This window comes from Zingiber officinale, chromosome 7B (genome assembly GCF_018446385.1).
Source record: "Zingiber officinale cultivar Zhangliang chromosome 7B, Zo_v1.1, whole genome shotgun sequence".
In the NCBI taxonomy this organism is placed as follows: Eukaryota; Viridiplantae; Streptophyta; class Magnoliopsida; order Zingiberales; family Zingiberaceae; genus Zingiber; species Zingiber officinale.
Window position 1 is genome coordinate 73,747,449 of NC_055999.1, and position 25,594 is coordinate 73,773,042.

The 25,594-nt window shown below is 43.0% G+C and overlaps 1 protein-coding gene and 1 pseudogene across 1 annotated transcript; both read right to left on the bottom strand.

The window, feature by feature from the left end:
• Positions 1-2,603: 2,603 nt before the first annotated feature.
• Positions 2,604-3,592, bottom strand: LOC122004439 (glutathione S-transferase T3-like). Its single transcript, XM_042559329.1, has 2 exons — positions 3,125-3,592; positions 2,604-3,056 (listed from the first exon to the last, which is right to left on the bottom strand). The coding sequence occupies exons 1-2, from the start codon at positions 3,590-3,592 to the stop codon at positions 2,604-2,606; spliced, it is 921 nt and encodes a 306-aa protein (XP_042415263.1).
• A 2,012-nt stretch (positions 3,593-5,604) lies between these two features.
• Positions 5,605-5,781, bottom strand: LOC122007678 (annotated as a pseudogene).
• Between the last annotated feature and the right edge of the window lie 19,813 nt (positions 5,782-25,594).

The following is a 25,594-nucleotide window of genomic DNA, read 5'->3' on the forward strand; positions in this document are numbered from 1 at the left end:
GGAAGCACACGATGTGCTCCTTGCCCTTGCGTTTCGGGATTCCGGCTTCCTTGACCTTTGGCGCCGGTGGAGTCTTTCTTACCCTCTTTGGACACTTACTCTTGTAATGTCCATGTTCCCTACACTCAAAGCACATAATGTGCAATTTACTTGAACTTAAAGTGTTTGAGTTACCTAGGGTCGAGGATGGATGGATGCTCTCTTCTTCATCCCTCCCGGAGGTAGAAGCTTCTTCTTCGTACTCCGATCTTGAAGAGGAACTCACCTCCTCTTCTTCTTTAGATGTTGAGTACCCCTCAACTTCTAATTCCTCACCTCCATGATGTGAGCTACTTGATGACTCACTTGTCTCCTCTCCATGATTTGAAGTGGAGCTCTCCTCATGGAGTTTGGCCAAGTTGTTCCACAACTCCTTAGCATTATTGTATTCACCTATCCTACACAACACATCATTAGGTAAAGAGAATTCAATAATTTTCGTTACCTCATCATTGATGGTTGATTGGTGGATTTGCTCCTTCGTCCACTCCTTCTTCTTGATAGGTTTTCCTTCCTCATCCATCGGAGGGGAAAACCCTTCTTGTACACAAAACCAATTTAACATATTAGTCCTAAGAAAATACATCATCCTTACCTTCCAATATGTGAAGTTGTCGTGAGACTCGTAGAAGGGTTGAATCGTGACATCTTCTCCATAGAGATCCATCTCTAGCCCGTGCTCCCCCGGGTGTTGATCCGTCGAAGAGCGACCTGGCTCTGATACCACTTGTTGGGATCCTTCGTACGGCTAGAGAGGGGGGGTGTGAATAGCCGACCCCAAATCTTTGCTCGTTTCTTTCTACAAATTAGGTTAGCAGCGGAAATAATAAAAGGAAACGAAAACAAAACAAACCAAACCTCAACTCGTCGATGTAACGAGGTTCGGAGATGAAACTCCTACTCCTCGGCGTGTCCGTAAGGTGGACGAAGCCTATCAATCCGTCGGTGGATGAGTCCCCGGAAAACCGGCTAATACAATATACTCCTTGTGGGTGGAGGAACCTCGCCACAATATTCTTGCAACAGCAAGAAAGGAATACAACAAGAAATACAAGAAGACAAGAACAATAAATGTAAAAACACAGGTTTTCTTGCCTCCTCGCCGACTGGATTCGTTGAAGCAGCAGCTCCTCAGAACACCTCCAACAGCAGGATATCCCAGTCGAGAAGCTCACGCGAAGCTTGTGAAGAAGAGCTCAACAAAGCTCAAGCACCAGAACAGCAGCTCTGTAGCAGAAGAGAAGAGGAAGAAGAAATGGTGCAGCAGCCTCTACCCCTTTATACCTGCGAAGAAGAAAAGCAGAAACTAGCCGCTGCGTCAGAACGTTAGAACTCGATCGGCCCGCACCGATCGGCCTAGGCGCGTGAAGCTCTTTGTCACCGATCGGTCCCCGCACCGATCAGTGTCGCGATCGAAGCCACGATCGGTCTAGGGACCGATCAGCCGCCTCGATCGGTCCCCGCATCGATCAGGTACGTAACCTTCGCGCTACGATCGATGCGGACCGATCAAAGACAGATGGATCGGTCCACGCATCGATCCCTACTCTTGGCTTTCATTGACATCGTCTCTGATCGGTCCCCGACCGATCACCGCTCTTCTTTCGCCTCTGTTTGCGACGGCCACCGTCGATCGACAAGAATCAACAGAGCTTCGATATCGATCGGTCACCGGACCGATCGAGCAAACAGTATCACCGGATCGGTGCGGTGATCGATCCAGCTTGGTTTTGCCCAAACCAAGTCCCAAGACTTCAAACCAATATCCGGTCAACCTTGACCTATTGGTACTTCATCCCTAGCATCCGGTCACTCCTTGACCTGCTAGAACTCCACCCAGTGTCCGGTCAATCCCTTTGACCTACTTGGACTTTCCAACACCAGAAGTCTGATCATCCCTGATCCATCTGGATTTTTCCTTGCCTGGCTTCACTCACCAGGACTTTCACCTGGCTTCACTCACCAGGATTTCCACACTGCCTAACATCCCAGTTAGGACTTTCTCACTGCCTGGCTTCACTCACCAGGACTTTCCCACTGCCTGGCTTCACTTACCAGGACTTTCCACACTGCCTAACATCCCAGTTAGGACTTTCCCAGTGCCAAGTCTCCATACTTGGACTTTTCCAGTGCCAAGTCTTCATACTTGGACTTTTCGCGTGCCAAGCTCCCTGCTTGGACTTTTCCGTGCCAAGTCTCCATACTTGGACTTTTCCAGTGCCAAGCTCCCTGCTTGGACTTTTCCGTGCCAAGTCTCCATACTTGGACTTTTCCAGTGCCAAGCTCCCTGCTTGGACTTTTCCGTGCCAAGTCTCCATACTTGGACTTTTCCCGAATCAGGTCAACCAGGTCAACCTTGACCTACGGTTGCACCAATAATCTCCCAAACATCTATTCTTGTCCCACATCAAGAATAGAACTCTCTCACGAGTGTCAAACATCAACATGCAACACAACTAGGTCAACCTTGACCTAAGGTTGCACCGACAATCTTCCCAGGTCAAACATCAAAATACAACTCGAGTCACGTCAACTCGAGTCGGGTCAACCAGGTCAACCTTGACCTAAGGTTGCACCAACAGTATTCCCCATCTTTTAGATATTATTTCACATGCCTTTTTATGTATATCCTCTTGTTGCTTTGTCATTCTTGAAGTATCCCTCATCAGGATTTCATAATCACGTCGAAATGCTTCAGATTCTTTAACTTTCTCATTTTTATGGAATTCATCTATCTTCCTAACTTTGTCTTGGTGAATACCTTTGAATTCCTTCCACATGTTGCTCATGTTGCCAATGCTTTGTTCCATTATTTCTACCACTGCATGATTGATTTTACCCTTCTTCTTTGCCGCCTTTTGCCCAATTGGACACTTGCGCGCTTCACAGTCATCCGCATCAACGCTAGCATCTGGGTTGGACGAGGATGTGTGTGTCCCTGATTCTGATGTGCTTGCTTTTTTCCAACACGATGACCCTCTGATTGTGGAGCCCATTTCACTTGCTCTTTCAAAATTCTCCACACATGTTCATATTTAAAAGGCTTGTTCTTATGCATGTCCTTCCACTTCATATGTGTTTTTACAAGTATATCCTCATCACTCTCACCGCTTTGACGATTCTCCCAAAAATTATTGTGCATTGAACCAAATTCGTTTGCCAACGAATAATACCCATAGAAATGTGACTTTAGCGTCATGAAATCCCTTTTCTTAGTTCCGTATAGCCGAGTCTCGTTGTAGTAATCTCCGATACTCTTCCAAAAAGCTTTATCCTTTTGAGAATTCCTGATTGTCGAGTCAGTGCTAATATTGATATATGATTTTGCAAGATGTTGCTCTTCTTCTACTGTCCAAAATGTTCGTTTGTTGCCCATCTCTGCATCAACATTAAAATCATTTTTTTCCACCTCGACTTGTGTCGAATGTGGTGGAAACTGAGACTCAATGGGAGAAGGTGGTGTTGCGAGTTCTTTCTCGACTCCGAATGCACCTATACTCGCTCTTCTTGATTCATCCAAGACAATGGCCGATGGTAATGGAGGAAGATGCATCTAAGGAGGGTATTGTTGAAGATACTAAACATTTTGAAAATTTGAAGGATATTGTGTAGGATATGAAAAATTTTGTGGATATTTCTCAATGATTATTAGCTCCATCCCCAAGAGAAAAAAGAAGGTTTGATTTTTCAAACATGCTCTTAAACAAAAAATCTCAAAGCTTATCTTTACAATCATTAAAACTTTTTGGTTGAGATTTTTAAATTTTATAGACCTTTTAAAAAGCTTGCATTGGAGATGCTCTTAGATTCCTTGCATGAGGCATGTTATATTGGGACTTTACTTATTTGCATACATTTTATATTCTTCCTTGTTCATTCCCATTATATAAGGGGGGTAAATTTGAATATGAAAAGAGAACTTGGTTTTGGTGAGAATTGTGTGCTCTCTTAGTGTTGGTACAATTAGCACTAATGATCAAAATCAGATTTTGATGAATGATAAATGATTTAAAGTTAGATATTATGTTTATCTAACATTTTTACCAAGTATGCAGGAATTAACGACTCTAGAGGACATGACACCAGACTAAAGCCCAGTCAGATCTGAGGACTTGATAACTGGCACGAAGTCTAGATAGGTCAAGGTATGACTCAATATCTGGCAGGAAGTCCAGTTGGGTCTGCAGGACCTAACGGCTGGCTGAAGTCCAGTTGGGTTTGCTGACCTAACAACTAGCAGGAATACCTAATGGGTTAAGAGACAAGTCAAGTGACTTCAAATGGTAAGTAAAGGTGAGTCACTAGAGAAGAGTGATCTAGTGAGGATGAGTCCCGGTAGGACTATAGGCATAGTCCAACTTAGACATCCTAAATGGCTCTAAACTGATATTATGACTAGATCATGGTCTTGAGAAAATAATATCTAATTAATAATTACTTAATTTTATTGTGCTAACTCTGTTTGTATATTATTTATTTTATTGTGCTAACATGAACTTGTAGGGTTGAAAGGTAAAAATCAGGCTCGGATGAACAGTGTCTGAGGCACTCTTGATCCAGCGGAGGTGCCCACGTAAATCTAAGTAAAGGCACCCTAGAGGCATTGGAGGTGCCTCAAAAGTACATTGGAGGTGTCTCAGAGCACTTGGAGGCACCCTTACATGGATAGAAACTGAAGGTGGCAAAGGTGATTGAGTCCAAAACTTTAGGGATTAAATTTGATGTTGGAGGCACCTCAGATGACGTTGGAGGCGCCCTCAACACTCCATAAAAGTAGTGTTCGGCAAGTTTGAGTACAAAACTTCCAAACAAACTAATTTGTTCATTCTGTCGCTTCATTCTCCAACTGTTGTGACTCTTTTATGCTCGACCGTTGTCAGCAAACTGACACCAACACACAAGCACATCCGGATCTCCATCTTTTGTATTGATAACAAATTTAATATTACTTATTTTATATACTTACAAAAAAAAAGTGTAGGGTTGTTACACTTTTCTTCTTCTTTTGTATTTAATTACTCTACCTGGAGTTTACCGATAAAGAATTTAATAGATTACCCATCGATAGGAGTCGCCGAAGACTCCGAACCAAGTAAATCAACCGTGTCTGTTTTGTTTTACTTAATCATTTAGTTTTTCACTGTGTACTTAATTTTAAAATAAATAAAAAAAATTTAAACCACATGATTCAACCCCTCCCCTCTCACGTGCATCAGTCTTACACTTAGTTCACTTAATTCTTAAAGGAACTTCTGAACTTATTGAGTTTACTCTCGTAGCATTCAACCCATCAAAACTTATCACCCTTGGGTGTGGCAATTCCTTTTTCCTTCGTAGACTTTATTCGTGTCGGTTCTTGGTTACAGGTCAAGACTCACACTCTTGTCTTCTAGTTCCTAGGGTTCTATCCATCGTTGTCTTGGGTTCGATCACATTTATTGATAGGGTTCGTGTATGTATACACACACACACACACACACTAGCCATCGTGCACATGCGTTGCATGTGTCATATAATGTATAAATACGCGTAAATTAGTGCCACAAGCCCATAAATTAGACTTGGTAAGGGTGTGCCAGACCCATGCAGTAGTACAATGCAGGGTGACACTCGAAAATCCCAGTAGCAAGCTACTGTAACGGACTCTACCTCATAAAAAATTAATTTAATTATTTATATAGGATATAAACTGATAAGAACAGATACTACACTTGATCTTAGCCAAAAGTCAAAGAAAGGTATGCTTTCTAACGTCGTCGGCCCAAGGTATTTATAGAAGTTTCTTCGCTCGCGGTGTTGTCAATCCTAAGATGTGGGACTAAAGAAAATCATGACAGTGTATATTTTTTTATATAAAAAACAACTAGAGAAAATTACTAATAAGCCTTAAAATTATTTTCAGTGTAAAAAGAAAAAGGATATTAATGTAATTTAACTTTAAATTTCACCAAAAATTAGTGTTGGTGCAGCAGGACCAGCAATAGGAGGTGAATTTCCTATAAAATGAAATGTCTTTCTCGATCTTTCAACTCAGATTAATAGTAACAGTATTGTTGATGCAATCGACCTCCAAGGTTTTAATGTCCAACAAATATGTTTAAGTATGTTTAATGGAGCATAATCATGGGAAGTCCTAGTCATGGCTAGGCAAGGGTGAGAAGTCAACTGAGTCTTGGAAAGTCCTAGTTATAGGCTAGGCAAGGGAAATCTCGGTATATCGTGGAAGCCAGGTGGATAGGTCTGGAGGACCTAATCCCTGGGTAGCCGAATACTGAGGCAAAGGAAATCTCGGTATATTGTGGAAGCCAGGTGGATAGGTCTGGAGGACCTGATCCCTGGGTAGCTGAATACTGAGACAAGGAAAATCTCGGTAGATCGTGGAAGCCAGGTGTATAGGTTTGGAGGACCTGATCCCTGGATAACCGAATACTGAGTCTTGGTGAGTGAAGACAAGTGGTGAAAAACCTAGGGAGAGATAACCTTAGGTAACGAGAAGTCTTGGAGGAGTAAACTCCAAGCAAGGTTGATCGGATGGTTTCTGGTCGACCGCGCGCGGTCGACCAGAACAGCGGATCTCGGTAAATCTAGGTTTAGGTTTACCATTGTATTCTGTATTATTATTGCTATTGGCTAATATAGTATTACAGGAAAGGTCTTAGTGGATCAGGCGATCAGACACTGAGCACGCAAAGTTCAAATAGGTCTGGAGGACCAATGTTTGGCAGGTAAGTTGAGGTATGCAACTGGAGGAGTGACAGTTGTTGGGACCTTAGATGGCTAGAGGGGGGTGAATAGCCTCTTTGAAAAACACTAAACAACACTTTCTTCAAGAACTTGTTAGCACAGCGGAATTAGAAAACTAAAACAAGAAAACACAGCACACTAACTCAGAAATTTACGAGGTTCGGGGATAACTTGCCCCTACTCCTCGGCGTGTCCGTAAGGTGGACGAATCCTCTTGATCTTTCGGTAGATCACACCCCGGAAGCTATCCGGCTAAAGGATTCTCCTTCTCGGTGGAGTAACCTCTCCACAAAGTCTTTAACAGCAGTAAGAAATTTAAGCACAAGACTTACAGTAGTGGCTCAAGTGAAAATGATCAAGGGAAGCTCACAGCCACAATCAGCGAAGAACAATCAGCGAAGAACAAGCACACTGCTTCAATCTTCAGAATTTTTCTCCACACACTGTTTTTCACAGCAAGAGCACAAAAAGCGTTGTTCCGAGAGCCTCTCCTCTCCACCTTCATATGCCTCTCTGCTCTGTAACGGATCTCTGCCAAACCTGCAGCAAATCCCTGCAAATCCCTGCAACCGTCCACGACGTCGCCAATCACACTTCTTCCTTGTCTGATTGTCTCAGCTCCCACCAATGGCATCCTCGTTTCCACTGGTACCTCTGAGCTTGAACCTATCAGCACAAGTCAAGCTGATTTCGACCAAACGGCTGCCAGCAGATCGCAAACGAGACGTTGCTACCAAAACTGGTTTGTCCGCAGCGAGACACAGCAAAAGCCTTTTGTTGCCTTCTACTAATGATCCTTAATTTGAATTCACCCAACATCGTAATCTGTAACCTGAAACTTCGAGAAAACTTGCAGCAGATGGTTAGAAACGAAATAGGTAAAAGCAATTGCGAATCAGAAACAATAAGAGAAAGCGCATGCAAAACAAGCCATACTGTGGATCGGTCAGCAGACCGATCCACGCTTTATGGATCATTTCTGATCGGTCCGGAGACCGATCAGGTTGTCTGATCGGTCCCAAGACCGATCCACCCCTTCATGCGAATCTGGTAACGAAGCCTGATCGGTCTGGGGACCGATCAGGACTCAGCTGGATCGGTCCGTAAGACCGATCAGTATCCACTCAGCGCTACTGAGGATCATCTGATCGGTCCCCGGACCGATCAGTATCCACTCAGTGTGCTACTGAGTGTTGTCTGATCGGTCCCCGGACCGATCAGTATACACTCAGTGTGCTACTGAGTGTTGCCTGATCGGTCCCCGGACCGATCAGGCAACTGGATCGGTCTACAGACCGATCAGCCGTGCCACTGTGCCACTGGATCGGTCTGCAGACCGATCCAAAACTGTGAGTCTCGAGTCAAGCTTCCAAGCTTGCTGCCCTCACCCCTGACGGTCCAGAGAGCGTGCTACCGAACCCTCTCCGACATACATGCCAAGCTTCCACACTTGGGCTTCCCAATTGCCTGGTTTCACTCCCCAGGACTTTCCAACTGCCTAACATCCCAGTTAGGACTTTCCCACTGCCTGGCTTCACTCACCAGGACTTTCCCGTGCCAAGCTCCTCGCTTGGACTTTTCCCAATCAGGTCAATCAGATTAACCAAGTCAACCTTGATTAGTAATTAGTCTGAGTTAATTTAATATCTGATTCAAACTTAAATCAGTGTCAACATCAAAACAACATCCAGGTCAGACTGTATCAACAATCTCCCCCTTTTTGTTGTTTGACAACACAATTTAAGTTTAGATCAGAAAAATTCTCATATCCATAATTTCAGGGAAATTAAGATCTCCCCCTAAGATGGATATAACTCAGTTACTTTCTCTCTTTTTTTTTTATTGATTCAAAGAGGGCAAATCGTCTCTAAACTTAATCATTTTCTCCCCCTTTGTCAAACACCGAAAAGGTGTAAAATAATGAATAAGACTGACAAGCACCTCCCCCTATTAACTAATAACGCCTCAATCTTAATCCACAAAAAAAAACGGTATATGAAAAACAATGGCATATGAAACATCATAAGTGTATCATGAATAGTGAAGCATCATAAATAGCATGAATATAAGAAACACAGCTAACATCCAGTTCAGATAAATGTATCAAAGACATAGTATCAACAAAACAATCAAAACATAGAGAATGTCAGCCAACATCCTCATCAAGAGGATCATCCGCAGCATCAGCTGGAAGAGTGGAATCCTGAAGAGGCATGCTGCTGCCTGAGGGTAGCTCGCCCACGGAGTGCTGAGGAGGTGGATGGCCGGCCATCCATCCTAGAAATGTCTGATGTGTCGCCAACTGCTGTCTCTGTAGAGTATCGAAGCGCTGATCAATCTGGAGGCGCAGGCCATCGAACTCTGCAGCCACCATCTCCTCGTGGCGGTCAAACCGGCTCTCCAGCTCAGCGATCTGCCAGCGCAGATCTGGATCCTCCTCGCCATATGCAGCAGCAGGAGGACGAGCAACCTGTCGTGGAAGTGGTAGCTCACCCAGTGCCCTCCCATCCTTCCACCTAACCGGCCCATCCCGACTTAGGATTCCGGACTTGGAAAACGCACGTTTCCCAAGTCGACAATCCTGCCTGACCATCTTCACTATCCTCCCCCTAGAGACGTCAATACCCATGGACTCGAGCCAATCAGTAATTATATGCCCAAAAGGCATATAGATGTTGTCGCCGCTCGGTTCACTATGGGATATGATAGACATATAGACACTCGACATAATATCAAAATCTAGACGTCGACGTAACCCATAAAGCATCAGACAGTGATATGGTCGAATTTCTGCCAACGGTTTAGAGGTGATAGGTAGAAGACATTGTGTGACAACTTTGAAAAGGATGTAGTCAGGAGCAGAGAGTCTAAGGGCTGCAAATGTAGGAAAGTCGTCATCTAACTCATCTAAACCATCCAGTCTCGGATGACCAAAAAAGTACTCATAGATTGAGTCAGAAGAGACATTAAGAGGATGAGGTATGGGTTCAGGCAAAATAGGATAGATGGAGAACACCGTCCCCGAACACAAACGACAACCTAAATACCCAAAGAAGTCAATTATGTTGAGATCAACGTTTTGCTTAGCCACTCTTGTCCTATAACTACCATCAGGAGTCTGATGAAGGTTGTTATAGAATTCAGATACTAAATCAAAGTTGATGTCCCTTTCTAGAAAAACCAACGAATCGAGCTTGTAGTAGGCAATGGTTTCTAAAATAGAGGGACAAGATTCCTGCATGAACTTCTTATCAACAGATCGACAAGGGAGTAATTTGAAAGTCCTCTCCTTAAATGATTTTTCAAATTTTTGGTTGGGGAATCTCCCCGAACTAGCCGGTTGAGGTCGGGAGGTAGCAGGAGCTTTGGACTTGGATTTGGATTTCTCGGTTGGTTCCTTAGAGGAACCCTCACCACTAGTGGGTTTCTTCCTAACCATTTGGACAATGGGAAACAAAGAGAGAGCACCGGAGCCACCAACAAATAAGAACCGAGACAAACACAACAACAGATGAGAAATGAAAACACAATGCCAAGTTCTATAGAGGTAGGAGTTACCTTGGAGCCATGGAACTCTCGGCTAGGGCTTCCGAGGGCTGGAGCTTCGGCGTGCAAGGAGAAGAGAAAGGGTGGGCTGGTGGGAAGAATCGGCTAGGGTTCGCGTGAATGAGGGAAAGAGGGGATCGGGAGGTTTTAAGGGTTAAGATGGGTGTACAGTGAAGAAATGATCGGACGGTTGTCCGATCAGAAGGTATCCGACGCCCCTGATCGGTCACCAGACCGATCAGGGAACCTCCTGATCGGTCTGTGGACCGATCAGGGAACCTCCTGATCGGTCCACCGACCGATCAGGGAACTTCCTGATCGGTCCGTAGCCCCTAAGTCACAGCCTTAACCAATGGAACCACTGATCGGTCTATGGACCGATCAGAAGAGCCTTATGCGTATCAGATTATCCTGATCGGTCCTTGGACCGATCAGTGAGTCGCACAAAAATAACCTGATCGGTCCCTGGACCGATCAGATTACAGACAGAAAGATTGGGAAGTTTTTGGATCGGTCTGTCGACCGATCCAACTTCTCCTGATCGGGCTGTAGCCCGATCAGTGTCTGATACTGAAATTTTCAGTGATTTCAGTAACCGAAATCCTTTGATAGTTCGTAGAAGTTTCTCCAGTAAAACTTTCAAAATCAATATCTAGAACCCTGAGAATCTACAAGCATAACTATGTCCTAACGATGGGCTCTTATGGTGTGAATTTGTTTATAATTTGAGACTTTCATATTTGACTACAAACACTGAGATTTCAGACAAGTTTCAAGTTTGTCAAAACAGACAACTTGTCCTAATTTGCAATCAAGGCATGAAAGCTGAAATTCTTGATTCTTGTTATGTTTAGTTTCAAGTTTGTCAAAATATATTCAATTTATTATTATTTCCTTTAATAACCTATCGTTCTATCAATCAAAAGTCATGACATGAACCAAACAACAATACCAATCAACACATTAACCATCAACCATGATTAGAAAAATTTCTAGGCAAATGTCCAACCAAGATTCCTTGGTTGGAATATATGAGTAAGATCTAGGAACCAAATACACATGAATTATGTAATGGCCTTCCCCATACTCAATTAATGTCTCTTCAACCTAATTATTCAAGGGATGCATAATACATTTTGAATAAATTGGTTGTTCCTAGCATCTCACCCCATTTCTAGCAAACAAAAACAATTTGTTAAACCTTATCGTTTGTGTGAGATGTCCCCAAATTGCCCAAATCAGTTTCCCAATTACTCTTGTCATCTTAATAGTCCTTATTGATCATGGTGAAGTTCTAATGACCTAAGGAGCCAAACACATTCCCAACTCCCTCCTTAAATGACTAAATTCATTCTCCGGAAGGGGTTTTGTGAAGATATCGGCTAGGTTTGACTTTGACTCAACATATGTGAGCACAATGTCTCCCCTAGCTACGTGATCTCTTATGAAGTGATGACGCACTTCAATGTGTTTGGTCCTCGAATGATGGACTGGATTTTTAGTTAGGTTGATTGTGCTAATGTTGTCGCATAGCACTTGTACACCCTTATAAGAGAGTCCATAATCCTCTAGGGTGTGTATCATCCACAACAATCGTGATACACTCTCTCCCATGGCAATATATTCAGCCTCGGTCGTGGAGAGAGCAACACAATGTTGCTTCCGACTTGACCAACTAACTAAACATGAACCTAAAAATTGGCAACCCCCACTCGTACTTTTCCGATCCAATTTGCACCCAGCATAATCGGAGTCGGTATAACCTATCAAGTCAAATGATTCAGTACGAGGGTACCAAAGACCTACTCTAATTGTGCCTTTAAGGTATCTCAGAATTCTCTTAACTGCAATTAAGTGAGATTCCTTGGCACTTGATACCTAGCGCACATGCCCACAGCAAAGAGTATGTCCGGTCGACTAGCTGTGAGATATAGAAGACTACCGATCATGCTTCTATATTGCGTTAGATCAACTGATTTTCCACTCTCATCATTGTCAAGACGAGTGCTCGTCGCCATAGGAGTGGATACTTCCTTAGAATCACTCATTTTGAATTTCTTAAGCATCTCTTGAGTGTATTTTGCTTGATGGACATAAATGTCATCTCTAGTTTGTTTGATTTCTAGTCCAAGGAAGAATGTCAACTCTCCCACAAGACTCATTTCAAACTCACTTTCCATGTGAGTGATAAATTCATTTAAATAGCCCTTGTTATTTGAGCCACAAATTATGTCATCGACATATACTTGGGCTACAAAAATATTTTCACCATCTCGACGAAGAAATAGTGTTGGGTCTATTTGACCCCTTACAAAACCCTTTTCTAATAGATAAGTCGACAACCTTTCGTACCAAGCTCGAGGTGCTTGTTTTAGCCCATAAAGAGCTTTCTTGAGCTTGAACACGTGGTTTGGAGCTTCGATATTCACAAACCCCGGTGGTTGTTCAACGTAGACTTCTTCTTTAATGAAACCATTTAAGAAGGCCGATTTAACGTCCATTTGATAGAGCTTGAAACCTCTATGTGCAGCAAAAGCTAGCATTGAACGAATGGACTCCAATCGTGCCACAGGAGCATAGGTCTCATCATAATCGAGGCCTTCAACTTGACTATAGCCCTTGGCTACTAATCTTGCCTTGTTTCTTACTACCTCTCCCTTTTGGTTTAACTTATTTTTGAAGACCCATTTAGTTCCAATAATGGTGGTCTTCTTAGGTCTAGGAACCAAGTCCCACACTTGGCTTCTTTCAAATTGACCTAACTCATCTTGCATAGCTATGACCCAATCAGGATCATGCAATGCCTCATCAACTAGTTTAGGTTCGATTTCGAGATCAAAGCAACCTCATTCGACTCATTTCGAAGAATGATCTAGTCCTAACCCTTGTTGGATGTCTCCCACAATCTGGTCTTGTGGATGACTAGAGACTATCCTAGATTGCCTTGGAGTTGGCGGTGCCTCATGAGTGGTCTCACTCGGCACAGAGATCAGATTGAGCCCTTTCTTGCCTTTGCTCATCATCTTCGAGTCAACTTCGACTCTTCCAATGTTTTGATCATTCAAACTTAGATTTCTAAGTTCGAATTGAATTTCTCCTACATCCCTTGATTGATCATTTGATTTAGGAATTTCTTCAAATGCTACGTCTGAGGACTCTTCAATCAATTTAGTCCTCTCATTGTAGACTCGATAGGCTTTGCTGGTAAGAGAGTACCCGACCAGTATCCCTTGATCAGCCTTAGCCGTGAACTTCCCAAGATGGTCCTTGGTGTTTAAGATAAACACTTTACAACCAAACACCCTAAGATGTTTAATTGTAGGCGGTTTCCCAAACCAAAGTTCATGGGGAGTCTTTCCTAAAAACCTATGTATTAAAACTCGATTTTGCACATAGCAAGCTGTATTCACAGCTTCAGCCCATAAGTAGCTCGGTAGTGAGTACTCATGAAGCATGCTTCGTGCAGCCTCTTGTAGGACTCGGTTCTTTCTCTCCACAACCCCATTTTGCTGTGGGGTCCTTGGAGTAGAGAACTCATGCCTATATCCCTTTTCTTGACAAAACTCTAAAAACCTATGATTTTGAAATTCCCCACCATGATCACTTCTAACGGTTTTAATTGTTGTCGATTTTTCATTTTCAGTTCTTCTACAAAAGGAAATAAAAATATCTATGGTTTGGTCCTTATGTTTCAAGAAGAAAGTCCATGTGTATCTAGTAAAATCATCAACGATTACCAAACAATATCTACTTCCATTCAATGATATTACACTACTGCAATCAAATAGGTCCATGTGCAATAAATCTAAAGCAGTAGATGTACTTACATTGCTTTTACCTTTATGGACAGCTTTTGTTTGCTTACCCTTTTGACATGCATCACATAGTTTGGTCTTGTGGAACTTGATGCTTGGTAAGCCTCGCACTAATCCTTGGTTGGCCAACTTCCAGATGTTCTTCATGTTTACATGTGCCAATCTTCTATGCCATAACCAAGACTCTTCTTCTTTCGACATGAAACACTTAATCAAAGCATTAGTAGCACTTTTAAATGATACTTGATAAATATTGTCAACCCTTGTGCCTACTAGTACCGTGTCAAGTGTGTCAATGTGTTTAACCAAACATTGACTTGAATGAAATTCAATTGTGTAACCCGTATCACACAATTGTCTGACACTTAGGAGATTAAAAGTCATCCCCTTGACTAGAAGGACATTCTTGATATGAAGACATTCGGATATATGAATGTCTCCAATTCCTACAACCTTAAGGCTACCATTATTACCAAAAGACACATTACCTCTACTTTTGTTTTGAATGGTAGTAAACAGTGATTTGTTCGATCATGTGCTTGGAGCATCCACTATCAACAAACCAAGTTGATAGATGCTCCCCCTCGACCAATGCCTACAATACACGAAAAATAGAGGTTTTAGGTACCCAAATCTTGGGACCTAATGCTTCTACAACGAAAGACCTAGGAACCCATGCCTTGGTCATACCTTTCCTAGTTCCATGAACTCTAGAAACATGTGATCTACTATTTTGAGTTCTAGACATTAGAGAAATGAAACTCGACTCCTTGGGTTGATACCCTAACCCGGCTTTGTTGTAAACTGCCCTTTGGGCATTTAGAATCATGTCTAGAGTCTTAGAGCTAGTTGAGAATTTCTCAAGCATTTTCTTGAGTTTCTCAACCTCACCCTTTAAGGCCTTGTTCTCATCCTCAAGGACTTCTAGATGTAGGTCATCGACCTCATCTTCCCTAAGGGTCCTTAAGGTTTTTACTTCTTCTTTCAACAATTTATTTTCTGTTTTTGACTTTTTAAGCAATGTAGATAAGTGAGTGATAGTTTTATAACACTTTTCTATATGAGAAGAGGTTACCTCTTCATCATCCGAAGATGATGAAGCCGTGGTTGAAGCGCTTGAGTCATCACTCTCGGATTCGGACTCTTCCCTTGCCATGAGTGCCAATTGCCGAGTGCTCTTTTCCATCTTCTCTTCTTCCTCCGATGAGCTTGATGAGGACTCATCCCAAGTGGCCTTGAGGGCCTTCTTCTTCTTGGCTCTTTCCTCCTTCCTTTTGGCTCGTTCCTCCTTCCTCTTTAGTTTCGGACACTCGCTCCGAATGTGTCCTTTCTTGCTACACTCATAACATGTAACATTAGATTTATCAAAATTTTGATCATTAGTTTTACCTTTTCCTTTGTATCTTCGGCCTCTTCTCATAATCCTCCTTACGAAGTTCGCCATCTCGCTTGATGATGATCCACTTTCATCATCGGATTCGGAAGAAGAGGTGGATGAGGAAATCTCCTTTTCTTTCTTCTTTTCCTTCTTCCTTCTTCCATCCTTGCTCTTTGGTCCTGCAAATAAAGCAATACCTTTCTCTTTTTGACCTTTGTTAGCAAGCTCATGAAGTTCCATCTCACAGAAAAATTCATCTAGTTTAACAATGGAAAGATCCTTGGATACCTTGTAGGCATCTACCATGGATGACCACAAGGCATTCCTAGGAAAAGATTTAAGAGCGTACCTTACTAAGTCACGGTTTTCTACCCGTTCATCCACGGAGTGGAGACCATTGATGATCTCCTTGAATCTCCCATGAAGTTCACTCACCGTTTCATTGTCCTTCATGGTTAGATTTTGGAGCTGATTCAAGAATAGGTCCCTCTTGGCAATCCGAGAATCCCGAGTTCCCTCTTGGAGCTCGATGAGTTTGTTCCATAGGTCTCTTGCACTTGAGAACGGACCTACCTTGACGAGTTGGTCCTTGGCGATTCCACATTGCAAGGTGACCATAGCCTTGGCATCGGCTTGTGCTTTGAGTTGTTCGGTAGACCACTTTGACGACTCGAGTTCCTTACCTTCTTCATCCTTTGGTGGTGTGAAACCTTCCTTGACTGAGAACCACATGGCTATGTCGGTTTTGAGGTAGTACTCCATGCGGCCCTTCCAATATTGAAAATCTGCTCCTTCGAAGTAAGGTGGACGGTTGGTGCTAAATCCCTCCTTCATGGCCATTGTTTTGCTCTTTGGGTTGTTAAGCCGAAATGAAGAGCACCAGGCTCTGATACCACTTGTTGGGACCTTAGATGGCTAGAGGGGGGTGAATAGCCTCTTTGAAAAACACTAAACAACACTTTCTTCAAGAACTTGTTAGCACAGCGGAATTAGAAAACTAAAACAAGAAAACACAGCACACTAACTCAGAAATTTACGAGGTTCGGGGATAACTTGCCCCTACTCCTCGGCGTGTCCGTAAGGTGGACGAATCCTCTTGATCTTTCGGTAGATCACACCCCGGAAGCTATCCGGCTAAAGGATTCTCCTTCTCGGTGGAGTAACCTCTCCACAAAGTCTTTAACAGCAGTAAGAAATTTAAGCACAAGACTTACAGTAGTGGCTCAAGTGAAAATGATCAAGGGAAGCTCACAGCCACAATCAGCGAAGAACAATCAGCGAAGAACAAGCACACTGCTTCAATCTTCAGAATTTTTCTCCACACACTGTTTTTCACAGCAAGAGCACAAAAAGCGTTGTTCCGAGAGCCTCTCCTCTCCACCTTCATATGCCTCTCTGCTCTGTAACGGATCTCTGCCAAACCTGCAGCAAATCCCTGCAAATCCCTGCAACCGTCCACGACGTCGCCAATCACACTTCTTCCTTGTCTGATTGTCTCAGCTCCCACCAATGGCATCCTCGTTTCCACTGGTACCTCTGAGCTTGAACCTATCAGCACAAGTCAAGCTGATTTCGACCAAACGGCTGCCAGCAGATCGCAAACGAGACGTTGCTACCAAAACTGGTTTGTCCGCAGCGAGACACAGCAAAAGCCTTTTGTTGCCTTCTACTAATGATCCTTAATTTGAATTCACCCAACATCGTAATCTGTAACCTGAAACTTCGAGAAAACTTGCAGCAGATGGTTAGAAACGAAATAGGTAAAAGCAATTGCGAATCAGAAACAATAAGAGAAAGCGCATGCAAAACAAGCCATACTGTGGATCGGTCTACAGACCGATCCACGCTTCTATTTATCGTCACTGATCGGTCTGGGGACCGATCAGGTGCTTGTCTGATCGGTCCCAAGACCGATCCACCCCTTCACGCGAATCTGGTAACGAAGCCTGATCGGTCTGGGGACCGATCAGGACTCAGCTGGATCGGTCCGTAAGACCGATCAGTATCCACTCAGCGCTACTGAGGATCATCTGATCGGTCCCCGGACCGATCAGTATCCACTCAGTGTGCTACTGAGTGTTGTCTGATCGGTCCCCGGACCGATCAGTATACACTCAGTGTGCTACTGAGTGTTGCCTGATCGGTCCCCGGACCGATCAGGAAACTGGATCGGTCTGCAGACCGATCAGCCGTGCCATTGTGCCACTGGATCGGTCTGCAGACCGATCCAAAACTGTGAGTCTCGAGTCAAGCTTCCAAGCTTGCTGTCCTCACCCCTGACGGTCCAGAGAGCGTGCTACCGAACCCTCTCCGACATACATGCCAAGCTTCCACACTTGGGCTTCCCAATTGCCTGGTTTCACTCACCAGGACTTTCCAAATGCCTAACATCCCAGTTAGGACTTTCCCACTGCCTGGCTTCACTCACCAGGACTTTCCCGTGCCAAGCTCCTCGCTTGGACTTTTCCCAATCAGGTCAATCAGGTTAACCAAGTCAACCTTGATTAGTAATTAGTCTGAGTTAATTTAATATCTGATTCAAACTTAAATCAGTGTCAACATCAAAACAACATCCAGGTCAGACTGTATCAACAATCTCCCCCTTTTTGTTGTTTGACAACACAATTTAAGTTTAGATCAGAAAAATTCTCATATCCATAATTTCAGGGAAATTAAGATCTCCCCCTAAGATGGATATAACTCAGTTACTTTCTCTCTTTTTTTTATTGATTCAAAGAGGGCAAATCGTCTCTAAACTTAATCATTTTCTCCCCCTTTGTCAAACACCGAAAAGGTGTAAAATAATGAATAAGACTGACAAGCACCTCCCCCTATTAACTAATAACGCCTCAATCTTAATCCACAAAAAAAAATGGTATATGAAAAACAATGGCATATGAAACATCATAAGTGTATCATGAATAGTGAAGCATCATAAATAGCATGAATATAAGAAACACAGCTAACATCTAGTTCAGATAAATGTATCAAAGACATAGTATCAACAAAACAATCAAAACATAGAGAATGTCAGCCAACATCCTCATCAAGAGGATCATCTGCAGCATCAGCTGGAAGAGTGGAATCCTGAAGAGGCATGCTGCTGCCTGAGGGTAGCTCGCCCGCAGAGTGCTGAGGAGGTGGATGGCCGGCCATCCATCCTAGAAATGCCTGATGTGTCGCCAACTGCTGTCTCTGTAGAGTATCGAAGCGCTGATCAATCTGGAGGCGCAGGCCATCGAACTCTGCAGCCACCATCTCCTCGTGGCGGTCAAACCGGCTCTCTAGCTCAGCGATCTGCCAGCGCAGATCTGGATCCTCCTCGCCATATGCAGCAGCAGCAGGAGGACGAGCAACCTGTCGTGGAAGTGGTAGCTCACCCAGTGCCCTCCCATCCTTCCACCTAATCGTCCCATCCCGACTTAGGATTCCGGACTTGGAAAACGCACGTTTCCCAAGTCGACAATCCTGCCTGACCATCTTCACTATCCTCCCCCTAGAGACGTCAATACCCATGGACTCGAGCCAATCAGTAATTATATGCCCAAAAGGCATATAGATGTTGTCGCCGCTCGGTTCACTATGGGATATGATAGACATATAGACACTCGACATAATATCAAAATCTAGACGTCGACGTAACCCATAAAGCATCAGACAGTGATATGGTCGAATTTCTGCCAACGGTTTAGAGGTGATAGGTAGAAGACATTGTGTGACAACTTTGAAAAGGATGTAGTCAGGAGCAGAGAGTCTAAGGGCTGCAAATGTAGGAAAGTCGTCATCTAACTCATCTAAACCATCCAGTCTCGGATGACCAAAAAAGTACTCATAGATTGAGTCAGAAGAGACATTAAGAGGATGAGGTATGGGTTCAGGCAAAATAGGATAGATGGAGAACACCGTCCCCGAACACAAACGACAACCTAAATACCCAAAGAAGTCAATTATGTTGAGATCAACGTTTTGCTTAGCCACTCTTGTCCTATAACTACCATCAGGAGTCTGATGAAGGTTGTTATAGAATTCAGATACTAGATCAAAGTTGATGTCCCTTTCTAGAAAAACCAACGAATCGAGCTTGTAGTAGGCAATGGTTTCTAAAATAGAGGGACAAGATTCCTGCATGAACTTCTTATCAACAGATCGACAAGGGAGTAATTTGAAAGTCCTCTCCTTAAATGATTTTTCAAATTTTTGGTTGGGGAATCTCCCCGAACTAGCCGGTTGAGGTCGGGAGGTAGCAGGAGCTTTGGACTTGGATTTGGATTTCTCGGTTGGTTCCTTAGAGGTACCCTCACCACTAGTGGGTTTCTTCCTAACCATTTGGACAATGGGAAACAAAGAGAGAGCACCGGAGCCACCAACAAATAAGAACCGAGACAAACACAACAACAGATGAGAAATGAAAACACAATGCCAAGTTCTATAGAGGTAGGAGTTACCTTGGAGCCATGGAACTCTCGGCTAGGGCTTCCGAGGGCTGGAGCTTCGGCGTGCAAGGAGAAGAGAAAGGGTGGGCTGGTGGGAAGAATCGGCTAGGGTTCGCGTGAATGAGGGAAAGAGGGGATCGGGAGGTTTTAAGGGTTAAGATGGGTGTACAGTGAAGAAATGATCGGACGGTTGTCCGATCAGAAGGTATCCGACCGATCGGTCACCGCATCGATCAGGAACCTCCGATCGGCCTGGACCAATCGAAGGTGATCGATAGCATTCGCCGAAGCCACCGATCGGTCACCGCATCGATCGGGAACTTCCGATCGGTCCGTAGACCGATCGGGATTCGCAACCCCGCTAGTCACGCCTTAACCAATGGAACCACCGATCGGTCTATGGACCGATCAAGAGCTCCCTGATCAGATTATCCTGATCGGTCCTTGGACCGATCGGTGAGTCGCAGAATAACCTGATCGGTCCTCGGACCGATCGACATGCATGAAAGATTGGGAAGTTTTGGATCGCCGTCGACCGATCCACTTCTCTGACCCGATCTGTAGCCCGATCGGTGTCTGATATTGAATTTTCAGTGATTTCAGTAACCGAAATCCTTTGATAGTTCGTAGAAGTTTCTCCAGTAAAACTTTCAAAATCAATATCTAGAACCCTGAGAATCTACAAGCATAACTATGTCCTAACGATGGGCTCTTATGGTGTGAATTTGTTTATAATTTGAGACTTTCATATTCGACTACAAACACTGAGATTTCAGACAAGTTTCAAGTTTGTCAAAACAGACAACTTGTCCTAATTTGCAATCAAGGCATGAAAGCTGAAATTCTTGATTCTTGTTATGTTTAGTTTCAAGTTTGTCAAAATATATTCAATTTATTATTATTTCCTTTAATAACCTATCGTTCTATCAATCAAAAGTCATGACATGAACCAAACAACAATACCAATCAACACATTAACCATCAACCATGATTAGAAAAATTTCTAGGCAAATGTCCAACCAAGATTCCTTGGTTGGAATATATGAGTAAGATCTAGGAACCAAATACACATGAATTATGTAATGGCCTTCCCCATACTCAATTAATGTCTCTTCAACCTAATTATTCAAGGGATGCATAATACATTTTGAATAAATTGGTTGTTCCTAGCATCTCACCCCATTTCTAGCAAACAAAAACAATTTGTTAAACCTTATCGTTTGTGTGAGATGTCCCCAAATTGCCCAAATCAGTTTCCCAATTACTCTTGTCATCTTAATAGTCCTTATTGATCATGGTGAAGTTCTAATGACCTAAGGAGCCAAACACATTCCCAACTCCCTCCTTAAATGACTAAATTCATTCTCCGGAAGGGGTTTTGTGAAGATATCGGCTAGGTTTGACTTTGACTCAACATATGTGAGCACAATGTCTCCCCTAGCTACGTGATCTCTTATGAAGTGATGACGCACTTCAATGTGTTTGGTCCTCGAATGATGGACTGGATTTTAGTTAGGTTGATTGTGCTAATGTTGTCGCATAGCACTTGTACACCCTTATAAGAGAGTCCATAATCCTCTAGGGTGTGTATCATCCACAACAACCGTGATACACTCTCTCCCATGGCAATATATTCACCTCGGTCGTGGAGAGAGCAACACAATGTTGCTTCCGACTTGACCAACTAACTAAACATGAACCTAAAAATTGGCAACCCCCACTCGTACTTTTCCGATCCAATTTGCACCCAGCATAATCGGAGTCGGTATAACCTATCAAGTCAAATGATTCAGTACGAGGGTACCAAAGACCTACTCTAATTGTGCCTTTAAGGTATCTCAGAATTCTCTTAACTGCAATTAAGTGAGATTCCTTGGCACAGACTTGATACCTAGCGCACATGCCCACAGCAAAGAGTATGTCCGGTCGACTAGCTGTGAGATATAGAAGACTACCGATCATGCTTCTATATTGCGTTAGATCAACTGATTTTCCACTCTCATCATTGTCAAGACGAGTGCTCGTCGCCATAGGAGTGGATACTTCCTTAGAATCACTCATTTTGAATTTCTTAAGCATCTCTTGAGTGTATTTTGCTTGATGGACATAAATGTCATCTCTAGTTTGTTTGATTTCTAGTCCAAGGAAGAATGTCAACTCTCCCACAAGACTCATTTCAAACTCACTTTCCATGTGAGTGATAAATTCATTTAAATAGCCCTTGTTATTTGAGCCACAAATTATGTCATCGACATATACTTGGGCTACAAAAATATTTTCACCATCTCGACGAAGAAATAGTGTTGGGTCTATTTGACCCCTTACAAAACCCTTTTCTAATAGATAAGTCGACAACCTTTCGTATCAAGCTCGAGGTGCTTGTTTTAGCCCATAAAGAGCTTTCTTGAGCTTGAACACGTGGTTTGGAGCTTCGGTATTCACAAACCCCGGTGGTTGTTCAACGTAGACTTCTTCTTTAATGAAACCATTTAAGAAGGCCGATTTAACGTCCATTTGATAGAGCTTGAAACCTCTATGTGCAGCAAAAGCTAGCATTGAACGAATGGACTCCAATCGTGCCACAGGAGCATAGGTCTCATCATAATCGAGGCCTTCAACTTGACTATAGCCCTTGGCTACTAATCTTGCCTTGTTTCTTACTACCTCTCCCTTTTGGTTTAACTTATTTTTGAAGACCCATTTAGTTCCAATAATGGTGGTCTTCTTAGGTCTAGGAACCAAGTCCCACACTTGGCTTCTTTCAAATTGACCTAACTCATCTTGCATAGCTATGACCCAATCAGGATCATGCAATGCCTCATCAACTAGTTTAGGTTCGATTTCTGAGATCAAAGCAACCTCATTCGACTCATTTCTGAAGAATGATCTAGTCCTAACCCTTGTTGGATGTCTCCCACAATCTGGTCTTGTGGATGACTAGAGACTATCCTAGATTGCCTTGGAGTTGGCGGTGCCTCATGAGTGGTCTCACTCGCACAGGCAAGAGATCAGATTGAGCCCTTTCTTGCCTTTGCTCATCATCTTCAGAGTCAACTTCGACTCTTCCAATGTTTTGATCATTCAAACTTAGATTTCTAAGTTCGAATTGAATTTCTCCTACATCCCTTGATTGATCATTTGATTTAGGATTTCTTCAAATGCTACGTCCGAGGACTCTTCAATCAATTTAGTCCTCTCATTGTAGACTCGATAGGCTTTGCTGGTAAGAGAGTACCCGACCAATATCCCTTGATCAGCCTTAGCCGTGAACTTCCCAAGATGGTCCTTGGTGTTTAAGATAAACACTTTACAACCAAACACCCTAAGATGTTTAATTGTAGGCGGTTTCCCAAACCAAAGTTCATGGGAGTCTTTCCTAAAACCTATGTATTAAAACTCGATTTTGCACATAGCAAGTGTATTCACAGCTTCACCCATAAGTAGCTCGGTAGTGAGTACTCATGAAGCATGCTTCGTGCAGCCTCTTGTAGGACTCGGTTCTTTCTCTCCACAACCCCATTTTTTTGTGGGGTCCTTGGAGTAGAGAACTCATGCCTATATCCCTTTTCTTGACAAAACTCTAAAAACCTATGATTTTGAAATTCCCCACCATGATCACTTCTAACGGTTTTAATTGTTGTCGATTTTTCATTTTCAGTTCTTCTACAAAAGGAAATAAAAATATCTATGGTTTGGTCCTTATGTTTCAAGAAGAAAGTCCATGTGTATCTAGTAAAATCATCAACGATTACCAAACAATATCTACTTCCATTCAATGATATTACACTACTGCAATCAAATAGGTCCATGTGCAATAAATCTAAAGCAGTAGATGTACTTACATTGCTTTTACCTTTATGGACAGCTTTTGTTTGCTTACCCTTTTGACATGCATCACATAGTTTGGTCTTGTGGAACTTGATGCTTGGTAAGCCTCGCACTAATCCTTGGTTGGCCAACTTCCAGATGTTCTTCATGTTTACATGTGCCAATCTTCTATGCCATAACCAAGACTCTTCTTCTTTCGACATGAAACACTTAATCAAAGCATTAGTAGCACTTTTAAATGATACTTGATAAATATTGTCAACCCTTGTGCCTACTAGTACCGTGTCAAGTGTGTCAATGTGTTTAACCAAACATTGACTTGAATGAAATTCAATTGTGTAACCCGTATCACACAATTGACTGACACTTAGGAGATTAAAAGTCATCCCCTTGACTAGAAGGACATTCTTGATATGAAGACATTCGGATATATGAATGTCTCCAATTCCTACAACCTTAAGGCTACCATTATTACCAAAAGACACATTACCTCTACTTTTGTTTTGAATGGTAGTAAACAGTGATTTGTTCCCGATCATGTGCTTGGAGCATCCACTATCAACAAACCAAGTTGATAGATGCTCCCCCACCAATGCCTACAATACACGAAAAATAGAGGTTTTAGGTACCCAAATCTTGGGACCTAATGCTTCTACAACGAAAGACCTAGGAACCCATGCCTTGGTCATACCTTTCCTAGTTCCATGAACTCTAGAAACATGTGATCTACTATTTTGAGTTCTAGACAGTAGATAAGGGAAACTCGGGTCGTTGGGTTGATACCCTAACCCGGCTTTGTTGTAGAGGGCCCGTTGGGCGTTTGGAATCATGTTTAGAGTCTTAGAGCTAGTTGAGAATTTCTCAAGCATTTTCTTGAGTTTCTCAACCTCACCCTTTAAGGCCTTGTTCTCATCCTCAAGGACTTCTAGATGTAGGTCATCGACCTCATCTTCCCTAAGGGTCCTTAAGGTTTTACTTCTTCTCTCAACCATTTATTTTCTGTTTTTGACTTTTTAAGCAATGTAGATAAGTGAGTGATAGTTTTATAACACTTTTCTATATGAGAAGAGGTTACCTCTTCATCATCCGAAGATGATGAAGCCGTGGTTGAAGCGCTTGAGTCATCACTCTCGGATTCTGACTCTTCCCTTGCCATGAGTGCCAATTGCCGAGTGCTCTTTTCCATCTTCTCTTCTTCCTCCGATGAGCTTGATGAGGACTCATCCCAAGTGGCCTTGAGGGCCTTCTTCTTCTTGGCTCTTTCCTCCTTCCTTTTGGCTCGTTCCTCCTTCCTCTTTAGTTTCGGACACTCGCTCCGAATGTGTCCTTTCTTGCTACACTCATAACATGTAACATTAGATTTATCAAAATTTTGATCATTAGTTTTACCTTTTCCTTTGTATCTTCGGCCTCTTCTCATAATCCTCCTTACGAAGTTCGCCATCTCGCTTGATGATGATCCACTTTCATCATCGGATTCGGAAGAAGAGGTGGATGAGGAAATCTCCTTTTCTTTCTTCTTTCCTTCTTCCTTCTTCCATCCTTGCTCTTTGGTCCTGCAAATAAAGCAATACCCTTCTCTTTTGACCTTTGTTAGCAAGCTCATGAAGTTCCATCTCACAGAAAAATTCATCTAGTTTAACAATGGAAAGATCCTTGGATACCTTGTAGGCATCTACCATGGATGACCACAAGGCATTCCTAGGAAAAGATTTAAGAGCGTACCTTACTAAGTCACGGTTTTCTACCCGTTCATCCACGGAGTGGAGACCATTGATGATCTCCTTGAATCTCCCATGAAGTTCACTCAC